General features: G+C 38.8%; 1 protein-coding gene across 2 annotated transcripts in view; it reads left to right on the plus strand.

The window, feature by feature from the left end:
* Positions 1–752: 752 nt before the first annotated feature.
* SEC24B (SEC24 homolog B, COPII coat complex component) overlaps positions 753–16,934 on the plus strand; it is a 49,727-nt gene continuing 33,545 nt past the window's right edge. For both annotated transcript variants that reach the window (XM_054065207.1, XM_054065208.1), the window contains exons 1-3: positions 753–870; positions 6,555–7,256; positions 13,580–13,765. In XM_054065207.1, the coding sequence (XP_053921182.1) occupies positions 801–870; positions 6,555–7,256; positions 13,580–13,765 (958 nt within the window). In that variant the 5' untranslated portion in view covers positions 753–800. The remainder of the gene's footprint in view (positions 871–6,554; positions 7,257–13,579; positions 13,766–16,934) is intronic.

The raw sequence follows: 16,934 nt of genomic DNA on the forward strand, positions 1-16,934 counted from the left end.
CTGCAGCCTTTCCCCGTCTCCAAGGCACGGTCAGGCAGAGCTGGATCCAAAGACCCAGGTTAGCAAGAGTTTTGACTGTTGTGAAGTTCATAATGATAGAAGCAGTGACTATTACAAAAAGTGGAACATCTTCGAATTAAGCTAGACTTAACTTTCACCTAAGTACTTATATTTTTTGAAAGTCAGACAGAATGTCCCTCTGACAGCGTGTCTGCTTCAAAACAGCGTTTCTCCAGACACTGTTGATTGTTAGGAGATGATAACACCCTGTGTGAAGTGTAATATATGCTGACCTGGTGTCTCTTCCCCTGCAATCCCCTCTGTCTGCAGCCTTTCCCCATCCCCAAGGCACGGTCAGGCAGAGCTGCAGCCCGCTCCGAATCAGCAGGGAGTTGCAAAGTTCACAATAACATTAAAATTAGACCCTGGAAAGTAATAGAATATGCGTCAGATTCCTGGGAAAGTTTATCCACATGCATGCAAGGAGGAAATATATCCTGTTAAAGAGTTTTAGCCTGGCTGCACGCGATGGACGGCGATCACTCCTCGTGTCGCCCGGGCCTGACAAAGGCCGCTCCCTCTATAAAGCTCCAAAATGAGCCTTAGCGGGTGCTGCCGCCGGCGCTCCGGGCGGGGAGGCGGCGCGGTGCAGCGCGGCCGAGGCGCCACCAGGGGGCGCTGCTGGCGGGGGCGGTGCTCTGCCCGCCTGCGCGGCCCCGCCCCCCGCTCCCGGGGCGACCCCCCTCCGCCCTCCCGCCCGACCCCGGCGCGGAGGAGGAGCCGCTCGCAGCCAGGGAGCCATGTCCGCGCCTGCCGGGCTGCCGCCTCGGCCCGCAGCCTCCCGGGAGGCCGCGCCTCGGTTCCAGAACGGTGAGCGGACGGGACGGGACGGGAGGGACCGCGGCGCTTTCTCTGCGAAGCCGCCGGGCCGGGCACTGCGTGCGGGGGGCAGCTGGGGAGGAGGCGCGGCCTCTGCCAGACTCGGGAGAAGGAGCCGCCTCCTCCTCCTCTTTCTCCTTTTCCTCTTCCTTCTCCTCCTTTCGCGGGTCTGGGTGTGTTGTGTGCTGTGGCGCCTGCTTTGGAATCATAGAACAGTTTGGGTTGGGAGGAAGCTTAAAGATCATCTAGTTCCAGCCCCCCTGCCACATGCAGGGACGCCTCCCACCAGCCCAGGCTGCCCAAGGCCCCATCCAGCCTGGCTTTGGATACCTCCAGGGATGGGCACAGCTTCCCTGGGCAACCTGTGCCAATGCTTCACCACCCTCATCGTGAAGAATTTCTTCCTAACGTTTAGTTTAAACAATAAAATGGTTTGGGTTGGAAGGGACCTTAAAGCTCATCCACTTCCAACACCCTGCCATGGGCAGGGACACCTCCCACCAGCCCAGGCTGCCCAAGGCCCCGTCCAACCTGGCCTTGGACACCTTCAGGGATGGGGCAACCACAGCTTCTCTGGGCATCTTCTAGAGAGTCTTATTAAATTTGATAAAGAAGATGGAGGTCTGAAAGATATGAAATCTCTGTATTTTTCGTGGAAATGGTAAGCTAGGTAAACGAAGGAGCCAGACATCATTTCCATGACTGAGTGGCTGGCAGATAAGGGCAGGCAGGGCTTCAGGAAGCCGAGGAGTGCTATCCCCAGCCCATCCTCTAGGGAATGTGTGGGAGCTGTGGTGAGCCTTCTCTGGCTGCCAGCACCTCACCATCCTAATCGAGAAGAGGTTTTGCCTAATTTCTGACCTAAATCTTTCCCTCCTCCAGTTTAAAAGCATTTTTGTGGCGTTCGGGGAGTACTTTGTAGGCTGAGGCACCTCCAGGCCTTGGCTCTGGCAGTCGCAGTGAGTAGAGCTGGGCCAAAACCATTGCACTGCAGGCAAGAGCACTGCTGACTTCCTAAGTGGTCACAGAGTGAAAAGTAGTGGATGAGTAGGTGTGTACACAACTGGAGATTAGGCTTTGAGAATAAATAAGATTGGACCAGTGAAGTATGGGTCACTGGCAAGTAGAGGTAAAATAGTTGAAAGTCACGAGATGCTGGCCTGCTTCGCAGATGGAGAGGTATTGAGACCAACTGTACTATGAATGAATGTAATTAATGTGTAATTTTTATAAAATCAGTTCTTTATAAATACATCTCACTAACTTTTCAGAATGCCTGAATAATTCGTCCCCACCTAATGATGATTTGGTGTCAAATTTAGCCTCTTTCTTGCATAGAGTTTTCTCCTATTGTTAAACACTTTATTCTGTAGTCGGGCTGTTTTGTGCACAGGGCTTTCCTCTGCACGGATCAGTATGTGGGGTACAAGCAACAAAATTTTTTCCTCATGAATATTTCTCGTGTGCAAAGGGGGTAGTCAGGTGATAAGCACTTACATGCCTGTAAAGTAGGGTTTGAGCGAGTTTGCAGATAGTGCAAAAGTCACTAAAGTGTATGAAAAGGACGGTAGTAGTAAAATGGTCAATTATCTGTTTTCTTTAAGAACTGATTTAGAAGTTTTAAGTTCTGAAGCTATAAAACAGGATTTGGGGCTTCTGTTTTTGAAAGTGTAATAAGAATGGGAGTAGAGGGGAATAATAACAGAAAATTACTGTACTGGAAATTTCCATTTTCTGTGAATAAATTCACGAAGAAAATTGTCATTGCTTTTTATTTAAGTTTATGTCACTATAATGGAATTCACATGTAAGATACTTAAGCGAATACAGCTTTTTCCATATTGCCTGAGAGAAGACACTGCAGTGCATCCTTTCAGATGTTTAAAGTGCTGTGTTTTAATTTCATAAAATATGGACTTTTCAGGTAAAACTTTGAAGTTTCTGGGATCTGATAGAAGAGGGGCTGTTTTTTACAGAAAGCAAGCAACCTATTATACATACAGTGGTATTAAAAATTATGTTCACCTTTATTAGTGAATTTTCCCTGGTCTAATGACCAAATCCACTTGAGACCCTTGGAGACTTTAGTTTTAGTTTAATTTAGGGCTTCTTTTTTTTTTTTTAAAAAAAAAAGGCCTTGTTTGTATTCGGTTTTTTTTCTTCTCTGTTACAGTGCTCTCAGTTTGATCTTACACTGAAATAAAGTGTTAAAAAGAAAAAAAAAAGCCCTTTTGGGGGAGTTATTTATAACTCTAGGGCTTTAAAATATGTTTCTTGTCAATAAAGTGTTGCAGTTTCAAGAAGCTTTTATTCTAGTAGTCTTACAGGTGGCTTTGTATCTGAATGGAAAAGGACCCGGTTCCTAGTTTCAGTATAGTAAAATGTTGCTTGTTAAATAAGCACTAAGAAATGATGTGTTTTTCCAGTAGCAGTGGAGGACTTCAGTGCTGGCGACTTCATGTACTGAAATTTAACCCTGAGAGGGTAACTGCATTGAATCCCTGTGATTCTCCGGAAGATTTTTGTATAGTGTTGTCTGCAACTGGTTTATAAGATTGCCATTGGTATCCTAATAGCATTTTGGGATTTTAATTTTCATTATGACATTATTTGGCCTTGTTTTCCATCCCACTTCAGACTTCTGATCTCCTAGAGAGTCTAATTAAATTTGATAAAGAGGATAGAGGTCTAAAAGATATGAAATCCCTGAATACTTTGTAAAAATGGTAAGCTGGGTGAATGAAGGAGCCAGGCATTATTTCCATGCCTGAGCAGCTTGATTTTGCTGGCTTGCGTGCTGGCAGTTAAGGACAGGCAGAACTTCAGGAGGCTGAGGAGTGCTATCCCCAGCCCGTCCTCTAAGGGATAAGTGTGGGAGCTGTGGTGAGTCTTCTCTGGAGGTGGAAAAAGGAAGTCACGAGTTACAGAAAACTACCAGGTGTTTTTAGCTAGAAGGGAAGTTGGTGTTGTAGGGTATGTAGACCGTATATAGGTAGGGTAAGTGGCAGATGGCTTAATTATTCATGTGAGAGAATACAATCACGTGAAACATCAAACAAACATAACAGACAGAGCTTTACTAACTCACATAGCGTGGTTTGGGGGATGTGGTGATGGCTTCCCCCCTTAAAAAGTGATCAAGGTTTTGGGGTTCACCTGTTAAAGTCTGTGTGGTTATACTTTGTAACATTATGAAGTATTAATTTGTAGAAGAGGAGGTTAACTGCTTCTGTTACAGAGATGGTGTTTTAACTCTGCGCCTTCTCTGTGCAGTTAAGGTTTCAACTCCTCTTGGGGAGTTTTGGGGTTTGGTTTTGCTTTTTTTTTTTGAGAGAGATTTGTCAGGTGTTTTCGGAGAAAGGTAGAGTATCTGAGACATCAGGACAGATGGTGCAATTAACCAGATTTCAAAATGACACTGAAGAAGTACCCAAATTTCCAGTGTTGAAAACTGTCCAATTATCTAGTCATCATTAATAGCTTCAGCTACTAATACTAATTAGTAGCTTTAGCTACTAATTGCTGTGTAAAAAAAAAAAAAAATTCTTTATAATAGATAAAAAAAATTCTTTATAATCAAATGGACGAAAAGCTCACTTCAGGTGATGGAAATAATCTTTCATTTGTAATTGCAAACCTTGCTTTTAAAGGACCAGGAGTTTGAAATCAAAAATACTATTCTTCAAATGTCAGATGTGTCTGTCTTAGTGAGGTCTTAAGGGGATTTATGCTCTTGTGTGCTTATATATAACTTTAAACTTATAGATGTTTCCACTTAAAAATGTGAATAAAGATGACTTGGCCATTCTGTAATGTAGAAACTGCTATCTTGAATTGGTAATGTAATCTGTCTTCATTATGGTATATGTTTTTAAATCAGAGGCACGTAGTGGAAGGCTGCAGTAGATGATTTGATATGTAGCCTTTTAATTAAAAAGTCCATTGCTCTTAAACCAGTGTCTGAATTACACCTGCTTAGTTATGTTATTCCACATATTTTTGTAGAACAAATGCATGGACTTTTCAGGAAAAAACATTTTCTTGCCATTTTAAGTGACATAACTTCTTAAAGCAATTAGCCTTGACAGACATAAGTTATTAATATATTTTTGAGTTTGCTCTTTCAGGCTTTTAAAAGAGCAGGCCAAAAGTCTGCCAGACTTCACATAGCTGTTAATGACTTGCTAACTCAAAATATTTTTCCTTTAAAGGACAATAAAGTACAGACCTTTCTGAAGCAGCTCCCACTATTTTCCAAGAAAATGGTGAATAAGGAGCATGGTTACATACTCTCCTCGAATCTCAGGTTGGAGGGGCAGGGGTTAAGCTCCTTATGCTTCTTCCCAAAAGTTATTTTGTCTTTTGACCCAGTAGTCTAAGTTAGTATCGTTCATTTTTTAGCTTCTTTCTCTTCTTCTCAGTTTTCTGGGTTGTCAATTACAAAAAGGCATTTTTAATTTTACCAGAAAGCAATTTTGGACAGCATGTTCCTTGCTCGCAAGTTTCCATTAACAAATTCATTACTAAAATTGCCTTGCGGGTTAGTCATAGAACATCTCTCTGTTACTTTGCAAACAGTTACTTTTCAGAATTTCAAGACAAGATTAATAATGCTTAGGTTTTGTAGCCATTGTAAATATAAAGGAGGAAATCAACATTTTATTGTTGTCACAGCTGCTGTTTAATTTGGGAATGGCCTAGTGCTGTACTTGTGTTTCTGTTCATGGAAGACAGGGAAGTAACAACGTAGTAGTCAGCGGGACGTTAGCAATGGGGTGTGGTAATTTTAGAAAGGAAGTTATCCAGGGAAATGCATTTGTGGTTTACTAAAAAATAAGAGTTCAGGAATAAAAAAACATAAGGAAGAACTTTCAGATTTATGATTGATCAGTTGACATTCAAAAAAACAATTTGGACATAGTTAACATTGGTTCTGTAGAAAACAAGTACTTGTTTGACCCTTGCTGGGCCAGTTTGTAATTATCCTCTGATGTTGTAGAGTCATTTGCAGTGACAGCAAGAGTCAGTTTCTCTGATATCAACATCTCCTATACCTAGTGTAAGTATCAGGCAGTAAACATAAATTCAGTGCCTTGTCAGATACTCTGTAGTTTCATAGAAATGTTGTTTTTCATAAGAGTATAATACAAAAGAAACGTACACAATCACCCCGTTCTGTAGCACTATGGCTTGATTACCATACTAGGGGTTTGTGAAGAAGAGCAGTTGCATTTTTATGTATTGATGGATTGGTTTGACTACAGCTTTTCGTTTTCCGTATTTACTCAGTTTCTTTAAGGCACAGTGGTGTGTTCAGACTCTCTAGTAACATCAGTTTGGTGTTTACTGTAGCTCACTCTCTGTTTAACTGTTAACTTCCTAAAAACTCTTAAAATTTTCAAAGTACCAGTGTGAGGCATACAATTTTGGCATGGTAATGTCTTTCAGTTATGGAAGCTATCTTTCCAATTTTTCTCTTTTTTGTGTGTGTTTGCAGATTACTTCAAATATTGTCTTTTGAGTGCATTATACATGGCTTGTTCTCTTTCTGCTGATGGAAGTAGTGATGGGAAACAAAAAGAAACCTATTGTTTGTTAGTAGAGTAAGTACAAAGTTCATTGGCACTGCTAGCATGTGCACCTTTAATACGTTTGATTCTTTCTCTTTATTTCAGGTCCGGTGCAGGGTCAGATGCACTTCCCCTCTGGCTATGGCTCGCATCCTCCAAACTACAGCGTGCCCTCAGGACACTATTCCCAAGTGCCCAATAAAGCTGCTGCTTCACATTTGGATAATGAGTATAGAGCCAGTTACTACCCTACTTACTATTCAGCACCAGCACAAAATATTATGACACCTTCTGTGGGAACCAATGTGTTGAGTCCACAGGAATCGCAGCAGTTCTACAAAACCTCTCCCCATACAGTGGGCTCAGCTGAAGGACCTATTCAAGGAGCAATATCATCTGCATCTTACTTGCATACAAGTGCTCAGCAGTCATACTCAGCATTTGCTAACCACTACAGCACTTCTGTTGGCTCTTCAGTTGCATCTCAGGGATTTCCCCTTAATTCTGATGACTACACCATGCCTGTGGCCTCTAGTGCCATGTATCCTAATGTTTCCTATCCTCCTGTGGCTGCTGGCAGTGTGTATGGGCAGGCGTATACCTCTCAGAGCCTACCTGCTGTTGGACAGTTCAAAGAAACTAATACATTTTCTAGCCAGAGTACATCGGTACCTCATTCACTTCAACAGCATGTTCCCATGGGATATAATTCAACGTCAGCTATTTCATCTGCTCAGTCCGTTCAAGACAACATCAGCAGGAGTCCCACTGGATCAGTTGCTAAAGCAAACAACCAAATAAATAGAGGTATGATAATATTTGAATCATAGAATCACTAGGTTGGAAGGGACCCACTGGGTCATTGAGTCCAACCATTCCTAACACTCCCTAAACCATACCCCTCATCACCTCGTCCACCCGACCCTTAAACACCTCCAGGTCCAGATGTGTCTGGGAAACATCATAAATGATGTACTTTTGTTGGTTTGTACTTGTTCACTATGTGATATTCTGGATTGTGAGTTTGAATTCAGTCTTTATTCATTCTTGAAGCTTTTCTCATTTGTTTACCACAGCCCTTGCAATAGTAGCCAATCATATAACTAACTTGTTTCCATTGAGAAATACAGAAGACAACAGTATTTGGGGGACTGTTTTAATTTCTTGGGGTTTTTTTTTTTTTAATCTAACTGGCCTTGGAAGAGAGTTTTTTCGTGCAGTTCTCTGAAAGATGCTTGTTTCCGTTCTGGAATCCAGAGATTTTTTTAACTTATGATTGAAATCGATTCATTCAATTTTACCTAAGGAACATGCATGCACTCTTTCCTTTGGAAAATTCAGGAAAAAGTGGAAGCCTACGTGAGTTTGAAAGCAATTGGTTGGTTTTCTTTTAAAATTAATATTTTTGATAAGCATTTAAATGAGAAATCAGTTTTGTTGGGTTTAGCTGATTTTTCTAAGCAATAGTTTCATGGGTTTAGTATAGATGTAACTAGGGAGTATTAAATTATAGAAGGGCCAGTTGAGGGCAAGTACACTCCATTCTTGCTAGTAGCCACAGCTTCTGCTTCATAGGAAAACTGGGTACAGCAAGTTCGTAGGGTAGTAGGCAGTACTTGTTAAGAAGAATGGAAGAGATTAAAGATGTGGGAGTGCCTCCAAGTTTAAACATCTTGCTCTGTCTGAGACAGCAATAGAATGTGCAGGATAATTCTGGGTTTTTTTCTATAGTGATATTTTTTCCGACTTAATGCGGTTCTTGCTAGTAAACTGTGCAGGAATTTCTTTTTTCTGATGAGATAGTATGAAAGAACTGTAGAATGTTTCCTTTTTTATGCTAGATATTTGAGATTAAAGTTTAGCATTGGAATTGTTTTAGGAGTTCTTGTGGCTGAGATTTTTTAAAATGAGGGCTTAGGAAAGAACATGGTCTTGATGATGGTAAAGCTTTGCCTGGGAAAAGCAGCTAAGCTTAAATCGAGCTCATCCAGTTGATACCAAGGTTGAATTTAGTTTCAATGTTATTTCCCCTCCCACCCCTTCCCAAGACTAGAATATAAAGTGTCAGCTCAGTTTTATTAGTTTGACTATTAGTAGATTTCAGTTCTGTCTCTATGACATGCTCCGTGTTATTTTCTTTAATATTTCAGAACCGTAGAATAATATTTCAAAAAGAAAAATGGGGACCTCTTTAAAAAACTTCAGAAGGTAATGGCATTTCAGGATTGAGCACAGAAATTAATTCTTTCAGAGACTAAAGGTTTCAAACTCTGGCCAGAAAAAGTGATTCTGTTGAGCGCAGAATGTATAGCTGGACTTGACAGAACACAGGGATACATTACAGAATATTGTGATTTGCAGTAGTTGCATGAAAATCACTTGTTTGTTCATACAGTTAGGCTTTTATGTACAGAAGTTTTGAAATTTAAAAGCCTGTTAATTTTATTTCCCTCGGGTGTCTGGAAATCTATTATTTGTTCATAATGGTAATTTTTATAATGAACAGCTGTTTTAAGGATGAATGAGTAGAGCTAACCAGGCCATGAAGAGCAATATGAGCAATGGGCAGTCTTAATTCTGAATCATTCAGTGCTTTTCTTAAGGGAGTGATTGAGTTAGTACACGGCCTCAAGAAGAAGTAGTAATATTACACTTGAATTGCAAAGACCTGATGATAGAACTGGCTGTTGCAGTGGTGTGTAATCAGTACACAATTTGCAGTTACGAAAATGAACACCATCCACTGTTTTGGTTACTCTTGAGTAATTGCAGTACTTGGTTTGTTTGTTGGGCCGTAGGCATAATTATTTAAACCACATGCAAACTCCTCCTGAGCTTGTAAAGCTGCTGAGATAAGCATGCCCTGTGCTTTGTTGCACAGAGGACTGGATTGGGGAATTGATTTATCAGGAGAATAACTTTTTTTCTCTCCCTCTGAATCCTGGTTCAACCTCTGCACGCAAACGATTCTGTATTTGCTGACTGTGAAAGAACAAGTCAAGATAGCAACCAGTAGCTAGGCTGAAAGAAAATCCCTGCTGTTTTAGTAAATTTTAAAGACCTACATTTTGAAGTCTGGTTAAACAGACTGCCTCCGATAACGTCCAACATTTTTTAGTCTAGAATCTTTGTCTAAAATGTATTAAAAATAAAATTGCTACGACGCCTGACTAATATAAGTTAGTAAATAAGTATTTGGTCCCGGCAAAATTGATTTAGTTTTTGGCACACTGATATGCTTTCTAAAGTTCTTAGTGTAGTCTTACTGTTCTTAGATGGGATTATTTTATATATAGTATTCTAATTGCAGCCTTTAGAAAAAGGAGTTGTATTTTGAAAATTATTTGTCCTTTCTTGTACATCCTTGGAAAGTGTCTGAGAACACACAGGGAATCTACAAAAACTGTGAATGATTTGCAAGAAGGAATTTTTCTGAATATGTTTCCTCCCTGTTGTTCTTCAGGAAGGAAATGATGATGGAAAATCGTTGCAGTTTGCTCGGTGCATAGTTTTTATGAAAATTATTTGTAAGAAAATTTAATGTATACTGAAATTTCTGTGTGTTTTCTGAGTCTTTGTGTAAAGACATTTTGTACTGTGAAAGAAGACCCTTTAAATGATAAATAAGCAAATCTAGAGAGACTTGTCGCTCAGGATACCACTAATATAGTTTTCAATAGTAGTTTTGTAGGACTTACTTGGGAAACTTAGGCTGGCGTAAGCTTTTCAGAGGTTTTGTGATTTCTTAATTATTTTCAAATCAAATCAGAGAAGTTCTAAGTCTTGGGCTTAAAATCGGATTTTTAAATAAAACAATTTATGTAGTGCATTGGAAAGCCTCCAGAATGATGACTATTAAGATCAAACCCCTGAGCTACTTTATGTCATATTCTCAGGAAACAGAACTGCAACAAAATGTGTTTTTTAAAACTTTGGCAGCCACTGTCTGAAATCACTGAGGTAGTTTCAGTGAAGCTACCTGAGATTTCACCTGAAGAAATGAAACCTATTGTAAAAGATATCTTTTGCTGGAAGTGGACTTGTTTAGAAGAGTAAGAATAATTTTCTTTGCTTTAGGAAGTATAAAAAAAAGTAGAATTAGAAATATTTAACTTGAGATTTTTCAGGTGCTGGTTTAAACTCGTTTCATCTAGCAAAACTGCCCTCTTCTAATTTTAACTTCTGTATTTCAGCAAAAGTGTTAGCATAACACCGTTTCTGGACATATTTATACTGTGTAAATAACACACTTCATATTATCTAGGCTTTTTGTTTTTCTAGGTCAGTAGCTTTTCTTAATGTTTTTCCAGCTTATTTCAGCTGAAATCAGTGCACTCTGATTTTTCTTGGTGCTTTCCAATCAGTGTGGTTGTCAGCCAGGACCTCTTCCCTGAGGAGAAGGAGATGGAGAACTCCTTCTGCAGGTATATGGTATGGGCTTCTTTGCTTCCTGGATCTTGTCTGCTGTCCTGTAATTGTAGGCCATCTGCTTGAGCAGGAGACACTTTAATTTCTTTATCTCATGCACATACTTCCACTTATGTCAATTCAGGATCTAAAGTCCGTGCTGTCTCAGTTCCATAGGTATGTAGGCTATAATCCTGTAAACCTGCTAATGTAGGTGGGATTTGGAAAAAGAGGAAGGACTGCAGCCAAGATAGAGAAAGTTGAGAGGATAGGATGCTGTTGGAAACCTGCCTGGTAGATGCACTGTTGCGTTCGGTGTTGAGGAAGGAGCAAGAAATCAAGATCATAGCTGTGGCCACTCAAAAGGGATAATTTTTGCATCTCTTCTGAAGGCTTGAGAAGATACTGTGGTGATATGCTTTTTAACTACTACCTGTAGGTTTCAAGTTGGAAATTAAATAAAAACTTTAAGTGATAGTGTATAGGAAAAATGATTAACTACACTGCTAATTTGCACAGCTCTGCAGATTTTCTGTAAATGCCTTATAGCTGTAGACCTTTATTGTGGCTTTTGTAACCAAGTTGGTAGTTTTCAGAGCAAGAGATGTTTATGGTTGAAAAGCAGGAAAGAGAACGTCAGTGCACATTAATGTTTCTAGGACTGGAAGGTGAAAATGAAAGTACAAGTGTCAGTGAGATTAGTTTTTATATTTAATGCAGCCTGACAAAGTTCTTGGCTTCTTATGCCATTGGTTGGTGGGAACATTGTATGGCCTGATCAGGCTTGTTCTGCATAAGCTGATGGGACACTTTTACTCTAAACTGGTGTTCAGTTCAACTTTGTCTTGAGCTAAAATACACCATCCTAAATTGATGAGTACTTGGATGACAGGGTGCAATCTTTCCACTGGCCAGAGGCAAAAAACATTGATAGCATAATTACCATAACTGTAGATTGCCTCTTGTGATGGTAGTTACTAACAATGTATTTTTAAAGATTAAAGTTGTTCAAGTGTTTACATTGGTTTTAGTTACTTACAGCTTTTGAAAACTTTGCAGTCACCAAATAAAGTTCAGTGTGTGATTTCATACAAAGAAAAAAGTATGTTATGTTTTTGCTAAGAGTTTAAAAACATTTTCTTACAATACATGTAAAGGATCCTCGTAATTTTGAAGGATATTTTGGATAACTTTGGTTTGATAATAGATAATGGTGCTTAGTAGGAAGGGTATTACAACTTCAGCTAATCTGGATGTAAATTGGTTTTGGCTTTGAACATGTGGCATTATAGCACTTAGTGTGCTCTACAGCAGTGCTTGATGCTGCAAGCATTGCTATATTGACTTGAAGTGTGGAAAATACCATAACCCCATAAACAACTCTGCTACAAAACCTGGGTAAGAACATTAATGCCATAAAGAACTTGCCTTGTGGTCTTGCATATCTTGCTTGAGAGCTGTGTAGCTGCCCTAGCGCATTTCTGCTCACAGGCAGATGATGCCTTGGTGGGGAGTCTACAAGAGATAAGTAGAAGCAGAGGTTATAGCAAGTACATTTCAATTGAAAATGCTGTGTATTATACGTTTTCATCTTGATAACAAAGGCAAAAAAGCAGTATCTATGCTCAATGTTATATTTAAAAACTGCATAATAAATAAAAGTTCCAGTGAGGTGGTGAAGATGTGTGCTGTTTATTTTGATGGTAAATTAGAAAAATAGAAGGATCTTTTAAGCTGCCTATTCTTCTTCCCTCTCTAAAGGAAGCTTCAACTTTCCTATAGGTCATTTTGGATATCAGCTCCATTATTTAAGGAAAAGTCAAAGACTGTATGAACTACACTGTTGTATGTGCAGAGGAACTATAGTTAATATTGCATGTGCATCTTCTAGTGGATTTGTACAAATTCAAATGGTCAATTTTGTTCTTGCTTAATTTCTATGTTTGTTTACTGAGTAATATTGATCAAACCATTTCCTTTCAATTATTATTTTGAACAGTTTGGTATGACAGCTTTTTAGAAAGAATCATAGTATGATTAATTTTTTCAGTTTATAAACGAAGAGCATCTCTTAAAAGCTAACTTAATTGAAGTTATATTGTCCTTATCTGATAGGAATTTCAAATGGACAGTGTTAAATCTCTCAAAGTACTAATCTGACTTCCTTAAGCGGATTATATCAAGTCCAGATGTTTAAAACACATCAGAAGTTCTACAGAATATGCATGGCTGACTGAAAGAGATTGCTTGGATTATAAATCTCATAACTGAATACCAAAATTGCAAAGTGCCAGCCCTGTAGGGGAGGCAGAATACTGGTCTACTACACAGTTATTTCCTGCTTGTGGGAGAAATGTTGAGATGGAGCTATCCCACATGGACTATATTCTTCTTGGCTGGGAAGAGCAACCTCTGAAAGCGTGGAGTTGTGAGGATGGATCAAAAATTTAGCTTCTGCTTAATTGTGATTTTACTACATCATGCTTTTTTTTTTTGCTATTTATTTGTCAGAATAATTTGTTTGTTTTAATGGAGCCTTAACCTAGGTTTTTAATTTAAAAGAACCAACTTTTTTTATATATACTTGTTTGAAGGGCATCTGTCTTTGAAGTACTGTATTGGTTTGGTATTATAGTTATTGTGAAATCTAATGTGATTGCTTGCATTGTGTAATTGTCTATGAAAATACAAAAAAGGTTTCTGCTTTTTGCTGTTATTTTCAGGTGGCATTGATTCTTCACAGTCTGTGCAGTCTGTGAAGCAGACTGTTCCGTTTACCAAGCCTGGGGCTGGAACATCTGCTTCCTCTGCTGTGAACTCATCAGTAAGGACATCTGCTCCAAGCCTTTCTTCACAGCCACGATCTTCTCCCTCTGTTACACAGTCACCAGAGCCGGCCCTTCAGGAAGGTACTAAATGGGAATGGAAAGTTATAATACAGACTTCTGCCCTGTTGTGCGTACACATGTGAAAGCTGGAAGCTGTTCTGCGTTTTTGTGACTGAAGTACATCCCTTGTATCTTCTCAGGCTCCCCTAGTCTTCTTGATCGTACCACTTGGTTTTAGCTTCTCTCAGCTCTTCTGTTTCATTTCATTTGGCCATATATCATCTTTGTCATTTCTTGTTGGCAGTCTCGCATGCCTCTTCCATAAAAAGTCCTTCTTTCCCTTTTTTTTTCTGAAAACATGTTCACCATTTTGACTTCTTGGAACAAGATCTTAAAATTAGCTTTTGTAATCATTCTATATTGAGAAATCTGGTATAAACTAGCAATTTGCTGTTGCTAGCACTGGGTAACAGAGCAAGCTTGAGTACTAAATTCAGACTTATAGAAATGTTATTTCGTAGCTGTAAGGTCCCATGGAAAGCTGCTGCAGGACCTGTTGTGGAACAAAAGAGGAGCTCTTGTATAAGTTCCTTGCGTATTTTGATGTTGGTAGCCTGTTGACAAAGACTCATTTGGGTCTTAAGCCTTCTTTGGCCATGCTAATTAATGTTTTGACTTACCTCATGGACTGTTTCATGTCTCTGTATCTAGTATTCCAGATCTAGTCTACTGTACTGTGGCGTTTTTTATTTTGATGTGTATTTTCTCTTGGTAATTTTAGAATTTTAAGTTCTTATGCAAAAAGAACTCAGTGTGTGAGATGGATGTAAGCATTAATTTTGTCCAGAACAAAGTGTTACGCCTAATGTTCAAAATAATTCTCAAAAGCATGGTATGTGACTGTCATAGCATGTTTTTTTATTCTTAAATTTTGAAGTCCTCTGACATAAATGTCTAAATTTCCCCTTTTCCTCTCTTTCCTCCTTTTTCTTGTGGAGTAGAGAATGTGAAGAAATTAGTCTGTGAATTGGCTCTGTATATCTTACAGGCAAAAGATAATTCTTCATTTCCGTGAAGTCGAATGTACAGTGTACCATTTTAAGGGAAATAATCAGTTTATGGAACTGTGCTTGGTTCTTGCACAGTTTTATGGCCAATTTTTGTACTGGGTAGAATTTGTATTATAGAAGTGCTTGCTAGAAAAATCTTGTTTCGTCTCCCAAAGAAATTGCATAACCATGTTTCTAATAAGAGAAAGGTTTCGTTGTGCTTGCCTTCACGTGCAGTATATGTTCTTCCAGTGACTCCTCAATAATGTGAGAACACTTGGTACATTAAATACAAATCACTGTAGTCAACAATGAGCTCTTCACTAAATTCAAATACATCCATATAAGGGGAAGTTAATGCACTATGTAGCTGAATGAGGACCCTTTAAAACCAACAATATAGCTGTGTCGGGAATATATCGATAAGTCATCAGGAGTTTGTGCTCATCTAGCTGTATTTACATGAATATAATCAATAATAAATCGTCTGTGCATGTCGTCAGACATATTTCTAGGTCTAGATGATATCTTCATGAGCATTAGATTTCAAAGCTCAGTTTTATATGAGGAGTCAGAAATGCATAATGTACTCTTTCAGTAACTTTTATCAACAATTAAATGTCGTAACTTGTAGAAATTAACCTACTGAAAAAATAGAACACACCTACTGAATATTAGTCAGGATTGTTAGAATTCCAACTGTTTCTCATGCTGGGATTAAACAGACTGATTTTTTATCTTATAAAGTAGTGTTGTCTACATAAAAAGCTTTCTAGAAAACCAGTTTGAGTTAATTTTTAAAGCAGAGTTCCTTGTTTTAAGCTCCTGTGTGGGCATTGCAATAAAATATTCTAATTCCTTAGTTGGTTAACTTCTAACAAGCCAAGAAACTTAAAATATATTAAAGCCTCTTTAATCTTGTGTATATCCATACACATTTGATGCAGACAAACTAATTTACTTGAAAACGGCATCCTAGAGAGAAGCTTTCAGAATTCATGTCCCGTCTGGATGTTATTTGTAGATTTCCTTAGGTTTTATGATTGTGAGAGAAGCTGATGCATAAGTGAAAATAATTTAAAGCAAAGAGTTTAAGAATGGACTAGAGGAGGATTCGTTTTTTAAGAACTAATATTTCTAATATTAAGATCTTAATACTGTAGTAAATTTGTTGAAATTTGTTGAGGACTCTGGGTAGAGAGCCAGTTAAAGTTCATTTTTGCCTGTGGTTATTTAATTTTTTTTTTTAATGGGGCCTCCATTATGAAGCTTCAGCCCTGTAAAATGTATGCTTTATCTCTTAAGTCTTTCATAGTATGGGTGATTGTTACTTAAAATACCTGAAATAGTTAGTTTATTTCATAAATAAATGATTTCTTATCCCAATTTATCCTTTTGTGTCCTCCCACCTATGTTTCTAGCCATCTGTAGAAGATAGTGGGATAAAACCTTAGAGTGCGATGTTACATTACAGGTAGCAGGGCTTAGAAATTTCCATTCCCAATAAATTTGTGACAATTCAAGTTTATGTGGCTGCATTTTAAGCCAGACCTGTGAAGTAATCTCACTCAAAATAAATCATTTTTAAATGTGTTTGAAGGTTTAATTGTTGGAGCTTTTATTAATGACATTATTAGCCACTCTGTAAAAGATACTAAGCAGAACTGAGTTGTCACAACAGAAATCATTATTAGCTATATGGTGGCACATAGAACTGCTATCTTCAGCCACCCATTTCTGCCCTTCAGTTATTCTCTCCCCTGGGTTGGCCTATGGATGGTGTTGCTGGGCACTGAACAAGAATGGGAGGCCCTTCAGGATGACTTTTGAACTAGGTTATTTTTCAGCCAGATCAGTTCTCAAATTGTTTTTGTGGCTGGACAGTTGTGCTAGCATAACGCAAGAGTATCCGAAACGCAGAAGTTAGTAGTACTGCTGGCAATGAATATAAAAATGAAGGAAGAAATCTTTGCAAACTTGTAAGGCTATTAAGAGTTAAAGCAGCCCTGCTTCTGGAGGATTCACAGTGACATAGTTCATGATTACTAAGCTTCTGTGTCACTAGCATGTTTTTTGATCTCTTTATCTGTATTCTTTTAGAACACATGCATCCTTTATGTATGTGACCAGTGACTGAAAGAGGGAGGGCTTTAGCAGAACCATGTGTGTTTTCACAAAAAAATATTCTAGAGTCTCCAAAG

This window comes from Cuculus canorus, chromosome 4 (assembly GCF_017976375.1).
Source record: "Cuculus canorus isolate bCucCan1 chromosome 4, bCucCan1.pri, whole genome shotgun sequence".
Classification (NCBI taxonomy): domain Eukaryota; kingdom Metazoa; phylum Chordata; class Aves; order Cuculiformes; family Cuculidae; genus Cuculus; species Cuculus canorus.